The following is a 21690-nucleotide window of genomic DNA, read 5'->3' on the forward strand; positions in this document are numbered from 1 at the left end:
GAGGACATCCTGTAGCGGGATTAGTGGATGAGGAGCAGGAGGAGGACATCCTGTAGCGGGATTAGTGGGAGAGCAGGAGGAGGACATCCTGTAGTGGGATTAGTGGGAGAGCAAGAGGAGGAGAACATCATCCGGTAGCGGGATTAGTTGGGAGAGCAGGAGGAGGAGGACCTCCTGTAGCGGGATTAGTGAGAGAGCAGGAGGAGGAGGACATCCTGTAGCGGGATTAGTGGGAGAGCAGGAGGAGGAGGACATCCTGTAGCGGGGTTAGTGGGAGAGCAGGAGGAGGAGGACATCCTGTAGCGGGGTTAGTGGGAGAGCAGGAGGAGGAGGACATCCTGTAGCGGGATTAGTGGGAGAGCAGGAGAAGCAGGACATCCTGTAGCGGGATTAGTGAGAGAGCAGGAGGAGGAGGACATCCTGTAGCGGGATTAGTGGATGAGCAGGAGGAGGAGGACATCCTGTAGCGGGATTAGTGGATGAGGAGGTCATCCTGTAGCGGGATTAGTGGGAGAGCAGGAGGTGGAGGAGGACATCCTGTAGCGGGATTAGTGGATGAGGAGGAGGACATCCTGTAGCGGGATTAGTGGGAGAGCAGGAGGAGAACATCCTGTAGCGGGATTAGTGGGAGAGCAGGAGGAGGAGGAGGAGGAGGACATCCTGTAGTGGGATTAGTGGATGAGGAGGAGGAGGACATCCTATAGCGGGATTAGTGGGAGAGCAGGAGGAAGACATCCTGTAGCGTGATTAGTGGATGAGCAGGAGGACGACATCCTGTAGTGGGATTAGTTGGAGAGCAGGAGGAGGAAGACATCCTGTAGCGGGATTAGTGGGAGAGCAGGAGGAGGACATCCTGTAGTGGGATTAGTGGGAGAGCAGGAGGAGGAGGACATCCTGTAGCGGGATTAGTGGGAGAGCAGGAGGAGGACATCCTGTAGCGGGATTAGGGGGAGAGCAGGAGGAGGACATCCTGTAGTGGGATTAGTGGGAGAGCAGGAGGAGGACATCCTGTAGTGGGATTAGTGGGAGAGCAGGAGGAGGAGGACATCCTGTAGTGGGATTAGTGGGAGAGCAGGAGGAGGAGGACATCCTGTAGTGGGATTAGGGGGAGAGCAGGAGGAGGACATCCTGTAGTGGGATTAGTGGATGAGCAGGAGGAGGACATCCTGTAGTGGGATTAGGGGGAGAGCAGGAGGAGGACATCCTGTAGCGGGATTAGTGGGAGAGCAGGAGGAGGACATCCTGTAGTGGGATTAGGGGGAGAGCAGGAGGAGGACATCCTGTAGTGGGATTATGGGGAGAGTAGGAGGAGGACATCCTGTAGCGGGATTAGTAGGAGAGCAGGAGGAGGAGGACATCCTGTAGCGGGATTAGTGGGAGAGCAGGAGAAGGACATCCTGTAGTGGGATTAGGGGGAGAGCATGAGGAGGACATCCTGTAGTGGGATTAGTGGGAGAGCAGGAGGAGGAAGACATCCTGTAGCGGGATTAGTGGGAGAGCAGGAGGAGGACATCCTGTAGCGGGATTAGTGGGAGAGCAGGAGGAGGACATCCTGTAGCGGGATTAGGGGGAGAGCAGGAGGAGGACATCCTGTAGCGGGATTAGTGGGAGAGCAGGAGGAGGAGGACATCCTGTAGCGGGATTAGTGGGAGAGCAGGAGGACATCCAGTAGCGGGATTAGTGGGAGAGCAGGAGGAGGAGGACATCCAGTAGCGGGATTAGTGGGAGAGCAGGAGGAGGAGGACATCCTGTAGCGGGATTAGGGGGAGAGCAGGAGGAGGACATCCTGTAGCGGGATTAGTGGGAGAGCAGGAGGAGGAGGAAGACATCCTGTAGCGGGATTAGTGGGAGAGCAGGAGGAGGAGGACATCCTGTAGCGGGATTAGTGGGAGAGCAGGAGGAGGAGGACATCCTGTAGCGGGATTAGTGGGAGAGCAGGAGGAGGAGGACATCCTGAAGCGGGATTAGTGGAGGAGGAGGACATCCTGTAGCAGGATTAGTGGATAAACAGGAGAAGGAGGACATCCTGTAGCGGGATTAGTGGGAGAGCAGGAGGAGGAGGACATCCTGTAGCGGGATTAGTGGGAGAGGAGGAGGACATCCTGTAGCGAGATTAGTGGATGAGGAGGAGGACATCCTGTAGCGGGATTAGTGGGAGAGCAGGAGGAGGAGGACATCCTGTAGCGGGATTAGTGGGAGAGCAGGAGGAGGAGGACATCCTGTAGCGGGATTAGGGGATGAACAGGAGGAGGAGGACATCCTGTAGCGGGATTAATGGGAGAGGAGGAGGAGGACATCCTGTAGCGGGATTAGTGGGAGAGCAGGAGGAGGAAGACATCCTGTAGCGGGATTAGTGAGAGAGCAGGAGGAGGAGGAAGACATCCTGTAGCGGGATTAGTGGGAGAGCAGGAGGAGGACATCCTGTAGCGGGATTAGTGGATGAGGAGGAGGACATCCTGTAGCGGGATTAGTGGATGAGGAGCAGGAGGAGGACATCCTGTAGCGGGATTAGTGGGAGAGCAGGAGGAGGACATCCTGTAGTGGGATTAGTGGGAGAGCAAGAGGAGGAGAACATCATCCGGTAGCGGGATTAGTTGGGAGAGCAGGAGGAGGAGGACCTCCTGTAGCGGGATTAGTGAGAGAGCAGGAGGAGGAGGACATCCTGTAGCGGGATTAGTGGGAGAGCAGGAGGAGGAGGACATCCTGTAGCGGGGTTAGTGGGAGAGCAGGAGGAGGAGGACATCCTGTAGCGGGGTTAGTGGGAGAGCAGGAGGAGGAGGACATCCTGTAGCGGGATTAGTGGGAGAGCAGGAGAAGCAGGACATCCTGTAGCGGGATTAGTGAGAGAGCAGGAGGAGGAGGACATCCTGTAGCGGGATTAGTGGATGAGCAGGAGGAGGAGGACATCCTGTAGCGGGATTAGTGGATGAGGAGGTCATCCTGTAGCGGGATTAGTGGGAGAGCAGGAGGTGGAGGAGGACATCCTGTAGCGGGATTAGTGGATGAGGAGGAGGACATCCTGTAGCGGGATTAGTGGGAGAGCAGGAGGAGAACATCCTGTAGCGGGATTAGTGGGAGAGCAGGAGGAGGAGGAGGAGGAGGAGGACATCCTGTAGTGGGATTAGTGGATGAGGAGGAGGAGGACATCCTATAGCGGGATTAGTGGGAGAGCAGGAGGAAGACATCCTGTAGCGTGATTAGTGGATGAGCAGGAGGACGACATCCTGTAGTGGGATTAGTTGGAGAGCAGGAGGAGGAAGACATCCTGTAGCGGGATTAGTGGGAGAGCAGGAGGAGGACATCCTGTAGTGGGATTAGTGGGAGAGCAGGAGGAGGAGGACATCCTGTAGCGGGATTAGTGGGAGAGCAGGAGGAGGACATCCTGTAGCGGGATTAGGGGGAGAGCAGGAGGAGGACATCCTGTAGTGGGATTAGTGGGAGAGCAGGAGGAGGACATCCTGTAGTGGGATTAGTGGGAGAGCAGGAGGAGGAGGACATCCTGTAGTGGGATTAGTGGGAGAGCAGGAGGAGGAGGACATCCTGTAGTGGGATTAGGGGGAGAGCAGGAGGAGGACATCCTGTAGTGGGATTAGTGGATGAGCAGGAGGAGGACATCCTGTAGTGGGATTAGGGGGAGAGCAGGAGGAGGACATTCTGTAGCGGGATTAGTGGGAGAGCAGGAGGAGGACATCCTGTAGTGGGATTAGGGGGAGAGCAGGAGGAGGACATCCTGTAGTGGGATTATGGGGAGAGCAGGAGGAGGACATCCTGTAGCGGGATTAGTAGGAGAGCAGGAGGAGGAGGACATCCTGTAGCGGGATTAGTGGGAGAGCAGGAGAAGGACATCCTGTAGTGGGATTAGGGGGAGAGCATGAGGAGGACATCCTGTAGTGGGATTAGTGGGAGAGCAGGAGGAGGAAGACATCCTGTAGCGGGATTAGTGGGAGAGCAGGAGGAGGACATCCTGTAGCGGGATTAGTGGGAGAGCAGGAGGAGGACATCCTGTAGCGGGATTAGGGGGAGAGCAGGAGGAGGACATCCTGTAGCGGGATTAGTGGGAGAGCAGGAGGAGGAGGACATCCTGTAGCGGGATTAGTGGGAGAGCAGGAGGACATCCAGTAGCGGGATTAGTGGGAGAGCAGGAGGAGGAGGACATCCAGTAGCGGGATTAGTGGGAGAGCAGGAGGAGGAGGACATCCTGTAGCGGGATTAGGGGGAGAGCAGGAGGAGGACATCCTGTAGCGGGATTAGGGGGAGAGCAGGAGGAGGACATCCTGTAGCGGGATTAGTGGGAGAGCAGGAGGAGGACATCCTGTAGCGGGATTAGGGGGAGAGCAGGAGGAGGACATCCTGTAGCGGGATTAGTGGGAGAGCAGGAGGAGGACATCCTGTAGCGGGATTAGTGGGAGAGCAGGAGGAGGACATCCTGTAGCGGGATTAGGGGGAGAGCAGGAGGAGGAGGACATCCTGTAGCGGGATTAGTGGGAGAGCAGGAGGAGGACATCCTGTAGCGGGATTAGTGGGAGAGCAGGAGGAGGACATCCTGTAGCGGGATTAGGGGGAGAGCAGGAGGAGGACATCCTGTAGCGGGATTAGTGGGAGCAGCTGCATGCACTGTGTACTGTGAGACAATACAGCAGCCAATCTTCTGTACAAGGTAAATAAACCCTTTATGTAAGGGATGCAGTGGCGCGCTCAGGCCTTGTGTATCTTAGGTGGGGTCTGACCGCACATCAGACCTTCCAGGGGTCAAGTTTCTCCTACGGGGCTGTGTCACAGCCTGGGAATCACTGCATGTAGCGCTGTGGCAACGGAATCCCCCCAGTACAACACTTGTGTAACCAGGCCTTATAGCGGACAATGGTAGTAAATGCCTCTTACACTTTCTGCAGGACACTGGTAAAATAAACACAAACCGTGCAGATATTTATAGAACCTGATCCAGAGGGGTTTATATATAAAACAAGCTGCACCCGCACAACGCAAACATCCAGAGGAGCTTTCATCCCACCTCAAATACTGAGGGTTTGTAAACAGAAGAGGGAACGGCGATTCCAGCCCACATTACAGATCAGGTCACTCCATCTTCTGTGTGTGTGTATAGTGTGTGTATATATATATATATATTACACACACTCACACTATACAAAAAGATAGTGCTCCAAAACATGGGTTGGTATCGATATTCCAGCGCACAGAGGGACTGATTCTCTGTGCAGAGTAAATACTGGCTGCTTTATTTTTATACTGCCTTTTAGATGTCAGTTTGATCACACCCCACCCATATCGAACTCTCTCTGCACATGTTACATCTGCCCCACCTGCCCGGGATATTTGCCCCATTGTAGCTGTTACCCTGGATCTGCCTCTTCTGCCCGGGTTATTTGCCCCAATATAGCTGTTACCCTGGTTCCGTCTGTCCTGCCCGGGTAATTTGCCATATTGTAGCTGTTACCCTGGCTCCGTCTGTCCTGCCCGGGTTATTTGCCCCATTGTAGCTGTTACCCTGGTTCCGTCTGTCCTGCCCGGGTAATTTGCCGTATTGTAGCTGTTACCCTGGTTCCGTCTGTCCTGCCCGGGTTATTTGCCGTATTGTAGCTGTTACCCTGGTTCCGTCTGTCCTGCCCGGGTTATTTGCCCCATTGTAGCTGTTACCCTGGTTCCGTCTGTCCTGCCCGGGTTATTTGCCCCATTGTAGCTGTTACCCTGGTTCCGTCTGTCCTGCCCGGGTTATTTGCCCCATTGTAGCTGTTACCCTGGTTCCGTCTGTCCTGCCCGGGTTATTTGCCCCATTGTAGCTGTTACCCTGGTTCCGTCTGTCCTGCCCGGGTTATTTGCCCCATTGCAGCTGTTACCCTGGTTCCGTCTGTCCTGCCCGGGTTATTTGCCCCATTGTAGCTGTTCCCCTGGTTCCGTCTGTCCTGCCCGGGTTATTTGCCCCATTGCAGCTGTTACCCTGGTTCCGTCTGTCCTGCCCGGGTTATTTGCCGTATTGTAGCTGTTACCCTGGTTCCGTCTGTCCTGCCTGGGTTATTTGCCCCATTGTAGCTGTTAACCTGGTTCTGCCTGTCCTGCCCGGGTTATTTGCCGTATTGTAGCTGTTACCCTGGTTCCGTCTGTCCTGCCGGGTTATTTGCCCCATTGTAGCTGTTACCCTGGTTCCGTCTGTCCTGCCCGGGTTATTTGCCCCATTATAGCTGTTACCCTGGTTCCGTCTGTCCTGCCAGGGATATTTGCCCCAAATGTGTGACCCGGACACTTATACGGCGTACATACACCAGCGCTTGGCTACTTGGCCGCTGGCTGCGCTGTACACCAGGCCGGCGGTTGTCATGGCGATTAGGCAGCCTGCAGTTATATTACTGTGTCACATGATCCTCTGTAAATAGCTAATTGCAGGTAGATCCGGGTCCATCGCTGGTTACTGCCTGCGTCAGTCAGGATTGCCCCCTGTTAGTAAATATTTCCCAGAGTCCTCTTCACCATTATCAGGGATCAGTAATGGGTGGCCAGTGGCTGCTGAATGGTGGCCCCCTCCCTGCCTGCGTGTAGTATGTGCAGGAGAGAGTTACCACAGGCGAGGGTCATACATAATACATGAGCTGCCATTGTAGTCATCATCTCTGCTCCCAGGCGGCTGCTGCATGCCTGAGGCGTGTGCCTGGCGTCCGGTAACCACAGTCGTTACACACATGAGATGTAGGTACTGCAGGCGATGGAACACGGTGTGTGTAATTACAGATCAGGGGTTTGGTTATCATCATTATTATTAACATCTTCATTATTATTATCAATTTCTCCTGCAGGGTCCACAGGTTATCCACAGGATAACAATGGGATATGATGACGCGACAGCAGATTTGCACCAAACTGTCAAAGCTTTTTAGCCTCCCAGCATGCAACGGGCCCAGCCATATATCCCCGCCCCCTGGCTCAGGCAAATCAGTTTTTTGTTTGGTGCGGCAGGAGCTGGACCATGGTGACAGGGCTGCTGGTTTTTAGTAGAGATGAGCGGGTTCGGTTCTCCGAGATCCAAACCCCCCCCCCCCCCCCCCCCGAACTTCACCCATTTTACACGGTTCCGAGGCAGCCTCGGATCTTCCCGCCTTGCTCGGTTAACCCGAACGCGGCCGAACGTCATCATCCCGCTGTCGGATTCTCGTGAGATTCGTATGCTATATAAAGAGCCGCGCGTCGCCGCCATTTTCACTCGTACATTGGAGATTGAACGGAGAGGACGTGGCTACGTTCTCTCCCTGAAAAGCTCCGTAATCTGTGCTTAATGTGCTGCAAATATCTGTGCTCGGTGTGCTGCAAATATCTGTGCTCGGTGTGCTGCAAATATCTACGTTCTCTGCCTGAAAAGCTCCATATCTGTGCTCAGTGTGCTGCAAATATCTGTGCTCAGTGTGCTGCAAATATCTGTGCTCAGTGTGCTGCATTTTGGTGACCAACAGTATATAGTTGTACAGTACAGTAGGCCATTGCTATTGATATAATAATATTACAGGCATATAATTCCACACAATAAAAAATGGAGAACAAAAATGTGGAGGGTGAAATAGGGAATGATCAAGATCCACTTCCACCTCGTGCTGAAGCTGCTGCCACTAGTCATGGCCGAGACGATTCAATGCCATCAACGTCGTCTGCCAAGGCCGATGCCCAATGTCATAGTACAGAGCATGTAAAATCCAAAACACAAAAGTTCAGTAAAATGACCCAAAAATCAAAATTAAAAGCGTCTGAGGAGAAGCGTAAACTTGCCAATATGCCATTTACCACACGGAGTGGCAAGGAACGGCTGAGGCCCTGGCCTATGTTCATGGCTAGTGGTTCAGCTTCACATGAGGATGGAAGCACTCAGCCTCCCGCTAGAAAACTGAAAAGACTTAAGATGGCAAAAGCACAGCAAAGAACTGTGCGTTCTTCGAAATCACAAATCCACAAGGAGAGTCCAATTGTGTCGGTTGCGATGCCTGACCTTCCCAACACTGGACGTGAAGAGCATGCGCCTTCCACCATTTGCACGCCCCCTGCAAGTGCTGGAAGGAGCACCCGCAGTCCAGTTCCTGATAGTCAGATTGAAGATGTCAGTGTTGAAGTACACCAGGATGAGGAGGATATGGGTGTTGCTGGCGCTGGGGAGGAAATTGACCAGGAGGATTCTGATGGTGAGGTGGTTTGTTTAAGTCAGGCATCCGGGGAGACACCTGTTGTCCGTGGGATGAATATGGCCGTTGACATGCCTGGTCAAATTACAAAAAAAATCACCTCTTCGGTGTGGAATTATTTTAACAGAAATGCGGACAACAGGTGTCAAGCCGTGTGTTGCCTTTGTCAAGCTGTAATAAGTAGGGGTAAGGACGTTAACCACCTAGGAACATCCTACCTTATACGTCACCTGGAGCGCATTCATCAGAAGTCATTGACAAGTTCAAAAACTTTGGGTGACCAGCGGAAGCAGTCCGACAACTAAATCCCTTCCTCTTGTACCCAAGCTCCTGCAAACCACACCACCAACTCCCTCAGTGTCAATTTCCTCCTTAGACAGGAACGCCAATAGTCCTGCCGGCCATGTCACTGGCAAGTCTGACGAGTCCTCTCCTGACTGGGATTACTCAGATGGATCCTTGAGTGTAACGCCTACTGCTGCTGAAGCTGCTGTTGTTGCTGCTGGGAGTCGAACATCATCCCAGAGGGGAAGTCTGAAGACCACTTGTACTACTTCCAGTAAGCAATTGACTGTCCAACAGTCCTTTGCGAGGAAGATGAAATATCACAGCAGTCATCCTGTTGCAAAGCGGATAACTCAGGCCTTGGCAGCTGTGTTGGTGTTAGACGTGCGTCCGGTATCCGGCGTTAGTTCACAGGGACTTAGAGAATTTCTTGAGGTACCAAATACCATCTAGGTTCCACTTCTCTAGGCAGGCGATACCGAGAATGTACACGGACGTCAGAAAAAGACTCACCAGTGTCCTAAAAAAATGCAGTTGTACCCAATTTCCACTTAACCACGGACATGTGGACAAGTGGAGCAGGGCAGACTCTGGACTATATGACTGTGACAGCCCACTGGGTAGATGTATTGCCTCCCGCAACAAGAACAGCAGCGGCGGCACCAGTGGCACCATCTCGCAAACGCCAACTCGTTCCTAGGCAGGCTACGCTTTGTATCACCGCTTTCCATAAGAGGCACACAGCTGAAAACCTCTTATGGAAACTGAGGAACATCATTGCAGAATGGCTTACCCCAATTGGACTCTCCTGGGGATTTGTGACATCGGACAATTCACCAATATTGTGCGTGCATTACATGTGGGCAAATTCCAGCACGTCCATGTTTTGCACATACATTGAATTTGGTGGTGCAGATTTTTTTTTTAAAATGACAGGGGCATGCAAGAGATGCTGTCAGTAGCCCGAAGAATTGCGGGCCACTTTCGGCATTCAGCCACCGTGTGCCGAAGGCAGGAGCACCAGCAAACACTCCTGAACCTGCCCCGCCATCATCTGAAGCAAGAGGTGGTAACGAGGTGGAATTCAACCCTCTATATGCTTCAGATGATGGAGGAGCAGCAAAAGGCCATTCAAGCCTATACATCTGCCTACGATATAGGCAAAGGAGGGGGAATGCACCTGACTCAAGCGCAGTGGAGAATGATTTCAACGTTGTGCAAAGTTCTGCAACCCTTTGAACTTGCCACACGTGAAGTCAGTTCAGACACTGCCAGCCTGAGTCAGGTCATTCCCCTCATCAGGCTTTTGCAGAAGAAGCTGGAGACATTGAAGGAGGAGCTAAAACAGAGCGATTCCGCTAGGCATGTGGGACTTTTGGATGGAGCCCTTCATTCGCTTAACCAGGATTCACGGGTGGTCAATCTGTTGAAATCAGAGCACTACATTTTGGCCACCGAGCTCGATCCTAGGTTTAAAGCCTACATTGTATCTCTTTCTGGCAGACACAAGTCTGCAGAGGTTCAAAGACCTGCTGGTGAGACACTTGTCAACTCAAGCGGAACGTGAACCATCAACAGCTCCTCCACATTCTCCCGCAACTGGGGCTGCGAGGAAAAGGCTAAGAATTCCGAGCCCACCCGCTGGCGGTGATGCAGGGCAGTCTGGAGCGAGTGCTGACATCTGGTCCAGACTGAAGGACCTGCCAACGATTCCTGACATGTCGTCTACTGTCACTGCATATGATTCTGTCACCATTGAAAGAATGGTGGAGGATTATATGAGTGACAGCATCCAAATAGGCACGTCAGACAGTCCGTACGTATACTGGCAGGAAAAAGAGGCAATTTGGAGGCCCTTGCAAAAACTGGCTTTATTTTACCTAAGTTGCCCTCCCTCCAGTGTGTACTCCGAAAGAGTGTTTAGTGCAGCCGGTCAACCTGTCAGCAATCGGCGTACGAGGTTACTTCCACAAAATGTAGAGAAGATGATGTTCATCAAAATGAATTATAATCAATTCCTCCGTGGAGAGATTCACCAGCAATTGCCTCCAGAAAGTACACAGGGACCTGAGATGGTGGATTCCAGTGGGGACGAATTAATAATCTGTGAGGAGGGGGATGTACACAGTGAAAGGGGTGAGGAATCGGACGATGAGGAGGAGGTGGACATCTTGCCTCTGTAGAGCCAGTTTGAGCAAGGAGAGATTGATTGCTTCTTTTTTTGGTGGGGGCCCAAACCAACCAGTCATTTCAGCCACAGTTGTGTGGAAGACCCTGTGGCTGAAATGATGGGTTTGTTAAAGTGTGCATGTCCTGTTTATACAACATAAGGGTGGGTGGGAGGGCCCAAAGACAATTCCATCTTGCACCTCTTTTTATTTATTTATCTTTGCATCATGTGCTGTTTGGGGACTATTTTTTTGAAGGGCCATCCTGTCTGACACTGCAGTGCCACTCCTAGATGGGCCAGGTGTTTGTGTCTGCCACTTGGGTCGCTTAGCTTAGTCATCCAGCGACCTTGGTGCAAATTTTAGGACTAAAAATAATATTGTGAGGTGTTCAGAATAGACTGGAAATGAGTGTAAATTATGGTTATTGAGGTTAATAATACTATGGGATCAAAATTACCCCCAAATTCTATGATTTAAGCTGTTTTTGAGGGGTTTTTGAAAAAAAAACACCCGAATCCAAAACACATCCGAATCCGACAAAAAAAATTTCAGGGAGGTTTTGCCAAAACGCGTCCGAATCCAAAACACGGCCGTGGAACCGAATCCAAAACACAAAACCCGAAAAATTTCCGGTGCACATCTCTAGTTTTTAGCAGCCCTAAGCTTTCTTATTTTATTTTTATAGTCTTACTATTTTCTTGAGCGATCTTTCTAAAAAGCGTCTTATACGCATATTGGAAAGAGCCGCTCCAACAACTCTCACCCACGAGTACAGTGCTGTTTTGGCGGGCGTCTGTGTCGGATGTACTAGCAGGTCCAGCAGACGTTACCAGGCTGTGGCCGGAGCACGGGGAGAAGGTAAGGCATCGGTTCCGCTTAGAGGGGGAACGCGGACACAGCCGCACTGGTTTGGGAGGAGACTACCAAACAGTCGCTGACACGGCTGCCACCTCGGGTGTACCAGTGCTAGGCCTTAGTAATCATAGGCTCCAGGGGTAGTATGAGGCCGCGATCCCTAGGGTTGATGTCAGCAGTGGAGAGTCGGACGTTCCCCTGGTCGTCCCTCCCCCCGGGTCATGACCAGTTTCCTTCGAGTCTCTCGCCATGAACTGTTTTCCCGCTTCCGTCTCAGACGCTGTGTATCTAAGGGGACCCAGTCGCAGCATAGGTGGTTGTATGACTGGTGTGTCAGTGTTCACTATAGGTTCACGGAGAGGAGGTGAACACTATATTAGCGTCTGGATCCACTCAGCGTTCTCAAACATATTGATTGGTCCTGGAAGCGGGGTGAGTCTACCTGTATCCCACTTTCCTGAGCCAGGTGATACAGCACTAATCCAACTATTCGTACTCAAAAGGTAGATAGAAGCTAAGTGCCTAATGCACATGATTCTTATAATTATTACAGTGGTTTTCTTTCGCTATGCGTCTTAATACGGTTAAATCCTATATAAGGTAATACAGTAATGTTTCTCCTACATACTTGAAATGTATTTGTAGTTGATTATGTGCTCGTATTGCTTATTATACTAATGTATAACCTGTGACTGACTGCTAGTGTGATTGCTGACTTTACTATATGTCTGTCAGTTTTTTTCTGTCTATTCCGATCCTCAATGCTGGTGCAAAGCAGGGAGGGATCGGATTGTATGTCACTTTAACAAAATTTGAAGTGATTACAGTCACAAATTGTGTAGTACACTGAGCAAGTGTGTGATTATTTATCATGTCTAAGAGCGGCATGGGTGAGGAAAATACACTCGCAGCAACACCAATACTCATATCATGTTTGTCTTGCAAAGCTGGGTTAACCTCTCAAGATCTGGTTCAGGATGGTTTGTGTGCAAAGTGTTTTTGCTTTCACCAAGGTCTCTTGAAAAATCCAAGGCAGACACAGGTGCAAGTTGATCCCCCATGGGCTATGTTTGCACAGACATTTTCCAGTATAGCTGAGCGGATAATTCCAACTTCTGTACCAGGGATAGGTTACATTATTAACCCTTACATGCAGCATTCCACCTGCGGATTATCACTTCCAGCAGGGGAAGTAGCAGCCTCTCAACAAAAACAGGCTGAAAGGCCAGTGGTGAGTAAATCACATAGACCTGAAACAACATCTTCACAGACTACACGTTTCAGATGAGGATTTGTCAGAGGATGAAGACTCATTACACTCTGGTTCTGCATACGAAGATGAGGAAGAAGGTCTCAGCTCATTGGACGTATCTGAGTTAATTAAGGTAGTGAAAGCTATTCTATCCTTAGAAGAATCAACAGAGCCTGTGTTAAAATCCAAGGAACCAGTGTTTAAACGTCCCAAAACAGTTAAGACTGAGTTTCCTGGGTCAGATCAGCTGACGGAATTTATGGAAGAGGCTTGGGCTACGCCCAGTAAGAAATTTGGAATTCATAGGAAAAGGAATTCCAATTATCCTCTTCCGGCTAGGGACTGTTTTAAAGAGGGAGGTGGCCCCCAAAGTAGATACGCATGTTACTCGATTTGTGCGAAAATCTACATTACCTCTGCCTTCAACATCATTAAATGATGTCATGGATAGGAGAGTGGATGGTTTTCTAAAAAACATTTTTTCTGTGTCTGGGGCAATCATGAGACCAGCCATGGCTTCAGCCTAGATGGCAAAAGCAGTGGCTGTCTGGGCTGATGCATTGGAAGGGGATCTCTCAATGGCACCTAGAGAGCAAAAATCCCATATGGCACATATAAAACAGGCTGCGATGTTCTTGGAAGAAGCAGCCTTGGATATGGGTACAATTGACTCTCAGACATCAGCTTCAACAATAGCTGCTCGCAGAGCGGTTTGGCTACGGACATGGAAAACTGATTCAGAATCTAAGAAGGTTTTGGAGTCTCTACCTTTTTCTGGAGATATTCTTTTTGGTAAAGAATTAACCGGTATTTTGGAGTCAGAAGCAGATTCCAAGAAAGTAAAGTTTCCTTCCACATACACATTCAAGCATAAAGTTCCAGCTTTTCGTCCCTTTCGGTCTCAAGGAAAAGCAAAAGGTGATGGCATACAGTCCCAATAAAAGAAGTTTGGCAAGACCAGAGGACCGGTTTCTAAAACAGAAGATAAGCCATCAGCCTGATGGTGCAGGCCTCCACCTGGGGGATCCCAGGGTGGGAGGCCGACTTCTTCAATTTGCACAGTTATGGCAGCAGTCTACAACAGATGCCTTGGTGCAAGAAGCGGTATCTCTCAGTTGTGTATTTGCTTTCAAGAAGCACCCTTCTCAAAGTTTTTTTTTTTTTGTACCAGCCCATCTCTGGTAGAGACAAAGGCCAGGGCTTTGCAAGAGGCAGTTCAGAAATTGCTTCAGTCATGGGTAATCATTACAGTTCCTTCTGCACAACGAGAACAGGGGTTTTTACTCCAACCTGTTTCTAGTCCAGAAGCCAAATGGGTCGTTCCGGCCCATACTCCATCTCAAAGTGCTGAGCAAGTACATTTGGGTGCCACGTTTTTCATATGGAGACTTTACGTTCCATCATTTTGGCCATGGAACCAGGGGATTTTATGGTATCTCTTGATATCCAGAATGCTTACCTGCATGTTCCTATAGCTCTGTCCCATCAGCGCTCTCAAGTTCGCTATCCTCCAACAGCATTTTCAGTTCCAGGCCCTGCCATTTGGATTGGCCACTGCTCCCAGAGTATTTACCAAAATTATGGTGGTAATGGCAGCTTATCTCTGCCAGCAGGGGATAAGAATTTTTCCATACCTCAATGATCTTTTAATCCTGGTACAGGCTTAGGAATTGCTTCTGTGTCATCTGCAACAGACAATAGCATGTCTGCAGAAGCGCGGTTGGCTCATAAATTGGGCGAAAGTGTCTCTTTCCGTCACAGTTGATGACTCACTTGGGGGCTGTATTGGATTCGAGCCTTCAGAGAGTAACTTTACCTCTGAACAAAATATTCAAAGTTCAGTCAAGGATTCAGGATCTGCTACACAGTCGAAGGGTATCCATTCACACCGCAATGCGTGTGATGGGGTTGATGGTGTCAACATTCGACATGGTGGAGTATGCTCCGTTCCATTTGAGGCATCTGCAACATCTGATCCTTTCCAAATGCAATGGTTTTCATCAGACAATAAAAACGCAGACTCTGGTCCTTACGATGGAAGTAAGAAGGTCATTAGCCTGGTGGCTACAGACATCCCATCTGAACAAGGGGAGACCCTTTTGGATATCAGATTGGGAAATTCTGACGACAGATGCCAGCCTTCAGGGCTGGGGAGCGGTGTCAGGAAGGTTTTGTTTCCAGGGGCAGTGGACCAAGGAAGAAAGTTTCCTGCCAATAAATATATTGGAACTCCGGGCCATATACATGGTGCTGATTCAGGCAAAGGACATCCTTCAGGGGAAACCAGTTCAGATCTGCTCGGACAATGCGACAGCAGAAGCGTACCTCAACCATCAGGGAGGAACTCGCAGCCAAAAAGCAATGAAGGAGGTAAGTCCCACGTTAAAGTGGCCAGAACTTCATCTTCCATCCTTGGCCGCACTGTTCGTTCTGGGAGTTCTAAACTGGCAAGCGGATTTTTTCAGTCGACACGCCATTCATGCAAACGAATGGTCTCTACACCCGGAGGTCTTCCAGACCCTGGTCGACAAGTGGGAGTTGCCGGAGATAGATCTCATGGCTTCCCGTCAGAACAACAAATTTCTTGCATATGGGTCAAGAACAAAGGATCCCAGAGTGATCTTTGTGGATGCCCTGTCGGTGAGATGGGACTCTCATCTGGCTTATGTGTTTCCACCAATCGCCCTATTACCCAGGGTGGTGAGAAAAGTAAAACAAGGAAGGGGTGCCATGATACTAATAGCTCCGGCTTGGCCCAGAAGACGTTGGTACACAGATCTGCAGAGTCTGTCGATGGATTCCTACTCCCTCAACGTCCAGATCTACTGCCTCAAGGTCCTTGTTATCACAGACACCTGGATTGACTGTCTTTGACAGCGTTGCTCTTGAGTCCTCTATCCTGAAGTCAAGAGGATTCTCACAACAGGTAATTCAAACAATGCTCAGAGCAAGGAAACCTTCCTCAGCTCGCATTTATCACCGAATTTGGCAAGCCTATATTCAGTTGTGCAGTGAACGGAAATTTGACCCTAGGTCTTTCAGAGTTTCCAGGGTCTCAGAATTCCTTCAGGCAGGAATAGATAAAGGTTTAAGGGTGGCTTCCTTGAGAGTGAAAGTGTCAGCATTGACTGTATGGTTCCAAAAGAAACTTGCCAACCTACAGGACGTGCGCACTTTTTTTCCAGGGAATGCTGCGCATTCAGCCTCCTTTTCATTCCTCCTATAGTGCCTTGGGACTTAAATTTAGTCCTAAAGACCCTTCAAGTTGCTCCATCTGAACCACTTAAAAGAGTGGATCTTAAATGGTTGACGGCTAAAGTTCTCTTTCTACTGGCCTTGGCTTCAGCTAGAAGAGTTTCAGATTTAGGGGCGTTGTTATGTCGTCCTCCATTTGTTTTTGTTTTTTTATCCAGATAGAGCAGTTCTCAGAACTAAATCTGGGTATCTTCCTAAGGTGGTGTCTAAATTCCACCTTAATGAAGAAATTGTAGTCCTGGCTTTCCAGGTACCGGGCCTTTCTGTGGGAGATGCATCGTTGGACGTAGTCTGTGCCTTAAGGATCTACGTGGATCGTACCAGTGCCATCAGAAAGACAGATTCTCTCTTCATTCTCTATGGATTTCACAAGAGAGGATGGCCTGCTGATAAGCAGACACTGGCGGGGTGGCTTCGGATGACTATTTCAGAAGCATATTCTCAAGCTGATCTCCCTGTTCCGGATAATGTCTCTGCTCACTCTGCTCCTAAGGTAGGTCCATCTTCTCCCTGTACTGTCCTTTTGTATGGCGCTGCAAAACACTTGTGGCGCCTTATAAATAAACGTGGTGCTTCAGCAGAACAGATATGTAAGGCAGCCACATGGTCTTCCATTTACACATTCATTAGACATTATGCCATTGATACCTTTGCCTCTCAGGATGCTGTATTCGGGAGACGGATACACCTGTCCAATCAGGAGCGTCCCCACCACTAAACTGCTTTGGGAAATCCCATTGTTATCCTGTGGATAACCTGTGGACCCTGCCGGAGAAACATACGTTATGGTAAGAACTTACTGTTGATAACGATATTTCTCCTAAGTCCACAGGATCCACAGGGATCCCACCCTGACGCATCTGATATGAGGATCCTTTTACTCACTAACCTCTTCCTTCTTGTACAGAAGGGTGTGCATGTGTGTTCTTCTCGCCTGATTAGGGCTCGCTATGATGCTCCTGCCTTGAGCTTGGCAAAAACAACTGATTTGCCTGAGCCAGGAGGCGAGAATATATGGACGGGCCCATTGCATGCTGGGAGGCCGAAAAGCTTTGACCGTTTGGTGCAAATCCGCTGTCGCGTCATCATATCCCAATGTTATCCTGTGGATCCTGTGGACTTAGGAGAAATACCATTATCAACGGTAAGTTCTTACCATAACGTATATATCCTTTATTTATATGGCGCTACATGGGATCCGCAGCGCCCAATAACAGAGTAAACAAATAAGCAAAACATGAAGACTGTGACTTACAGTACAATACAATACAGGACAAGGTATATAAACATAGCTGCGTCAGCAGACGACACTGACCTAAGTATCAGGGTGGCAGAAAACCGCGGGATTTGGAAAGGGAGTATGGAGAAGAAGCGATCAAAGAGAAGGAAAAGCACATGAGGGAAGAGGGCCCTGCTCGTGAAAGCTTACAGCTGTTTGTTTCCCCGCACAGAGGCCAGGAGATGTAAGCGTCAGTCAGTCACGCACAGATGCACCCATATCGCACACCCCAGTGGTCAGTGTACTCCAGCAATGACGTTTTATCATTCATTATGTGAGTAAGAGGCACATTTTCAGCAAGCAAGACGCTCAGCGTGATAGAGCCACACGGTGCCATGATAGGAGCTGTTTGCTGCGACTTGAGCCACAGTGTATGAGGGCACACCTGTGCGCATTTCCGTGCGTGCAATGTGGCCGCGATTGTGTCTCGCATTCAGGTGCTGGATGTTTCCCGGCCTGGTGGTTGTTAGATGCCTGGTCATGTTTGGGAGGGGGTGTAACAGAGAGGCAGGAAACGCTCCTCTAGAACCAAAGACACTCCATGCGGGTCTCCGCCATTGATGTCTGCAGTGTTTGGCGCAGGTTGTATCTGGCTTTGTCTGATGCACTTCTCCCTCTTTCCCCGTCTAGAGGAGGGAGTGGTGAAGCTGTACCTCAGGGGTCGCTCAGTACCTCTCTATGTCCCGGACTCGCTGGTCGCCTTGTACAACATAGAAGCCAAAGGAGAACTTCCACCGAGAGAGTTACAGCTGGAATGGGTGTATCCTGCAATATCAGCCGCCTGTGGCCTCCAGGTCTCTGTAGCCGGGCCTCGTTCTTGTCTATCACATCATTGTAATGCTTACCAAGCAGCCCCCCCTTGTGACTTTGTGTCTCCTTTTTCAAGTAGCCCCCAATGACTGTGTCTCCTTCTTCCAAGTACCCCCCCCATGACTGTCTCCTTCTTCCAAGTACCCCCCCCATGACTGTGTCTCCTTCTTCCAAGTACCCCCCCATGACTGTGTCTCCTTCTTCCAAGTACCCCCACCATGACTGTATCTCCTTCTTCCAAGTACCCCCCCATGACGTGTCTCCTTCCAAGTACCCCCACCATGACCATGTCTCCTTCCAAGTACCCCCACCATGACCGTGTCTCCTTCCAAGTACCCCCCATGTCTGTGTGTCTCCTTCTTCCGAGTACCCCCACCACAAATGTGTTTCCTTCTTCCGAGTACCGCCACCATGACTGTGTGTCTCCTTCTTCCAAGTACCCCCACCATGACGGTGTCTCCTTCCAAGTACCCCCCATGTCTGTGTGTCTCCTTCTTCCGAGTACCCCCACCACAAATGTGTGTTTCCTTCTTCCGAGTACCGCCACCATGACTGTGTGTCTCCTTCTTCCAAGTACCCCCACCATGACTGTGTCTCCTTCTTCCAAGTACCCCCCCATGACGTGTCTCCTTCCAAGTACCCCCACCATGACCGTGTCTCCTTCCATGTACCCCCCATGTCTGTGTCTCTCCTTCTTCCGAGTACCCCCACCACAAATGTGTTTCCTTCTTCCGAGTACCGCCACCATGACTGTGTGTCTCCTTCTTCCAAGTACCCCCACCATGACGGTGTCTCCTTCCAAGTACCCCCCCCATGACTGTGTCTCCTTCTTCCAAGTACCCCCACCATGACTGTGTCTCCTTCTTCCAAGTACCCCCACCATGACTGTCTCCTTCTTCCAAGTACCCCCACCATGACTGTCTCCTTCTTCCAAGTACCCCCCCATGACTGTGTCTCCTTCTTCCAAGTACCCCCCCCCATGACTGTCTCCTTCTTCCAAGTACCCCCCCCATGACTGTGTCTCCTTCTTCCAAGTACCCCCCCCCCCCCCCCATGACTGTCTCCTTCTTCCAAGTACCCCCCCCCCCCCCCCATGACTGTGTCTCCTTCTTCCAAGTACCCCCCTTCATGACTGGGTCTGCTTCTTCCAGGTACCCCCCCCCCCCCCCATGATTATGTATTTGCTTCCTCCAAGTACCCCCCTCCGTCCTCCGGTTGTGTCTGGTTCTTCAAGATGTATGTTTAGCCCACGCTCCTGTCTATTATCTATAAATATTTCTCTATCGTCCTAGTGGATGCTGGGGTTCCTGAAAGGACCATGGGGAATAGCGGCTCCGCAGGAGACAGGGCACAAAAGTAAAGCTTTCCGATCAGGTGGTGTGCACTGGCTCCTCCCCCTATGACCCTCCTCCAAGCCAGTTAGATTTTTGTGCCCGGCCGAGAAGGGTGCAATCTAGGTGGCTCTCCTAAAGAGCTGCTTAGAAAAGTTTAGCTTAGGTTTTTTATTTTACAGTGAGTCCTGCTGGCAACAGGATCACTGCAACGAGGGACTTAGGGGAGAAGAAGTGAACTCACCTGCGTGCAGGATGGATTGGCTTCTTGGCTACTGGACATCAGCTCCAGAGGGACGATCACAGGTACAGCCTGGATGGTCACCGGAGCCTTGCCGCCGGCCCCCTTGCAGATGCTGAAGTAAGAAGAGGTCCAGAATCGGCGGCAGAAGACTCCTCAGTCTTCTAAAGGTAGCGCACAGCACTGCAGCTGTGCGCCATTTTCCTCTCAGCACACTTCACACGGCAGTCACTGAGGGTGCAGGGCGCTGGGAGGGGGGCGCCCTGGGAGGCAAATGAATACCTATTTTGGCTAAAAATACCTCACATATAGCCTCCGGAGGCTATATGGAGATATTTAACCCCTGCCAGAATCCGTTAAGAGCGGGAGACGAGGCCGCCGAAAAAGGGGCGGGGCTTATCTCCTCAGCACACAGCGCCATTTTCCCTCACAGAAAGGCTGGAGGGAAGGCTCCCAGGCTCTCCCCTGCACTGCACTACAGAAACAGGGTTAAAACAGAGAGGGGGGGCACTAATTTGGCGTTAGAAATATATAAAAAAGATGCTATAAGGGAAAACACTTATATAAGGTTGTCCCTATATAATTATAGCGTTTTTGGTGTGTGCTGGCAAACTCTCCCTCTGTCTCTCCAAAGGGCTAGTGGGTCCTGTCCTCTATCAGAGCATTCCCTGTGTGTGTGCTGTGTGTCGGTACGTGTGTGTCGACATGTAGGAGGACGATGTTGGTGAGGAGGCGGAGCAATTGCCTGTAATGGTGATGTCACTCTCTAGGGAGTCGACACCGGAATGGATGGCTTATTTAGGGAATTACGTGATAAGGTCAACACGCTGCAAGGTCGGTTGACGACATGAGACGGCCGACAAACAATTAGTACCGGTCCAGACGTCTCAAAAACACCGTCAGGGGTTTTAAAACGCCCGTTTACTTTAGTCGGTCGACACAGACACAGACAGGGACACTGAATCCAGTGTCGACGGTGAATAAACAAACGTATTCCTTATTAGGGCCACACGTTAAAGGCAATGAAGGAGGTGTTACATATTCTGATACTACAAGTACCACAAAAGAGGGTATTATGTGGGATGTGAAAAAACTACCATAGTTTTTCCTGAATCAGATAAATTAAATAAAGTGTGTGATGATGCGTGGGTTTCCCCCGATAGAAAATTATGGGCGGTATACCCTTTCCCGCCAGAAGTTAGGGCGCGTTGGGAAACACCCCTTAGGGTGGATAAGGCGCTCACACGCTTATCAAAACAAGTGGCGGTACCGTCTATAGATAGGGCCGTCCTCAAGGTCCAGCTGACAGGAGGTTGGAAAATATCATAAAAAGTATATACACACATACTGGTGTTATACTGCGACCAGCGATCGCCTCAGCCTGGATGTGCAGAGCTGGGGTGGCTTGGTCGGATTCCCTGACTAAAAATATTGATACCCTTGACAGGGACAGTATTTTATTGACTATAGAGCATTTAAAGGATGCATTTCTATATATGCGAGATGCACAGAGGGATATTTGCACTCTGGCATCAAGAGTAAATGCGATGTCCATAACTGCCAGAAGATGTCATGGACACGACAGTGGTCAGGTGATGCAGATTCCAAACGGCACAAAGGTGTATTGCCGTATAAAGGAAGAGGAGTTATTTGGGGTCGGTCCATCGGACCTGGTGGCCACGGCAACTGCTGGAAAATCCACCGTTTTTACCCTAAGTCACATCTCTGCAGAAAAAGACACCGTCTTTTCAGCCTCAGTCCTTTCGTCCCTATAAGATCATATCTGCCCAGGGATAGAGGAAAGGGAAGAAGACTGCAGCAGGCAGCCCATTCCCAGGAACAGAAGCGTTCCACCGCTTCTGACAAGTTCTCAGCATGGCGCTGAGACCGTACAGGACCCCTGGATCCTACAAGTAGTATCCCAGGGGTACAGATTGGAATGTCGAGAAGTTTCCCCTTCGCAGGCTCCTGAAGTCTGCTTTACCAAGGTCTCCCTCCGACAAGGAGGCAGTATGGTAAAAAATTCACAAGCTGTAT

At 50.4% G+C, this 21690-nt stretch overlaps 1 protein-coding gene across 3 annotated transcripts in view; it reads left to right on the plus strand.

The window, feature by feature from the left end:
- Nucleotides 1–21690, plus strand: part of EML2 (EMAP like 2) — a 200719-nt gene that overhangs the window by 89194 nt on the left and 89835 nt on the right. For all 3 annotated transcript variants that reach the window (XM_063938433.1, XM_063938434.1, XM_063938435.1), the window contains one exon: nucleotides 17902–18031. In XM_063938433.1, coding sequence (XP_063794503.1) covers nucleotides 17902–18031 — 130 coding nt within the window. The remainder of the gene's footprint in view (nucleotides 1–17901; nucleotides 18032–21690) is intronic.

This window comes from Pseudophryne corroboree, chromosome 8, assembly GCF_028390025.1.
Source record: "Pseudophryne corroboree isolate aPseCor3 chromosome 8, aPseCor3.hap2, whole genome shotgun sequence".
Taxonomy (NCBI): domain Eukaryota; kingdom Metazoa; phylum Chordata; class Amphibia; order Anura; family Myobatrachidae; genus Pseudophryne; species Pseudophryne corroboree.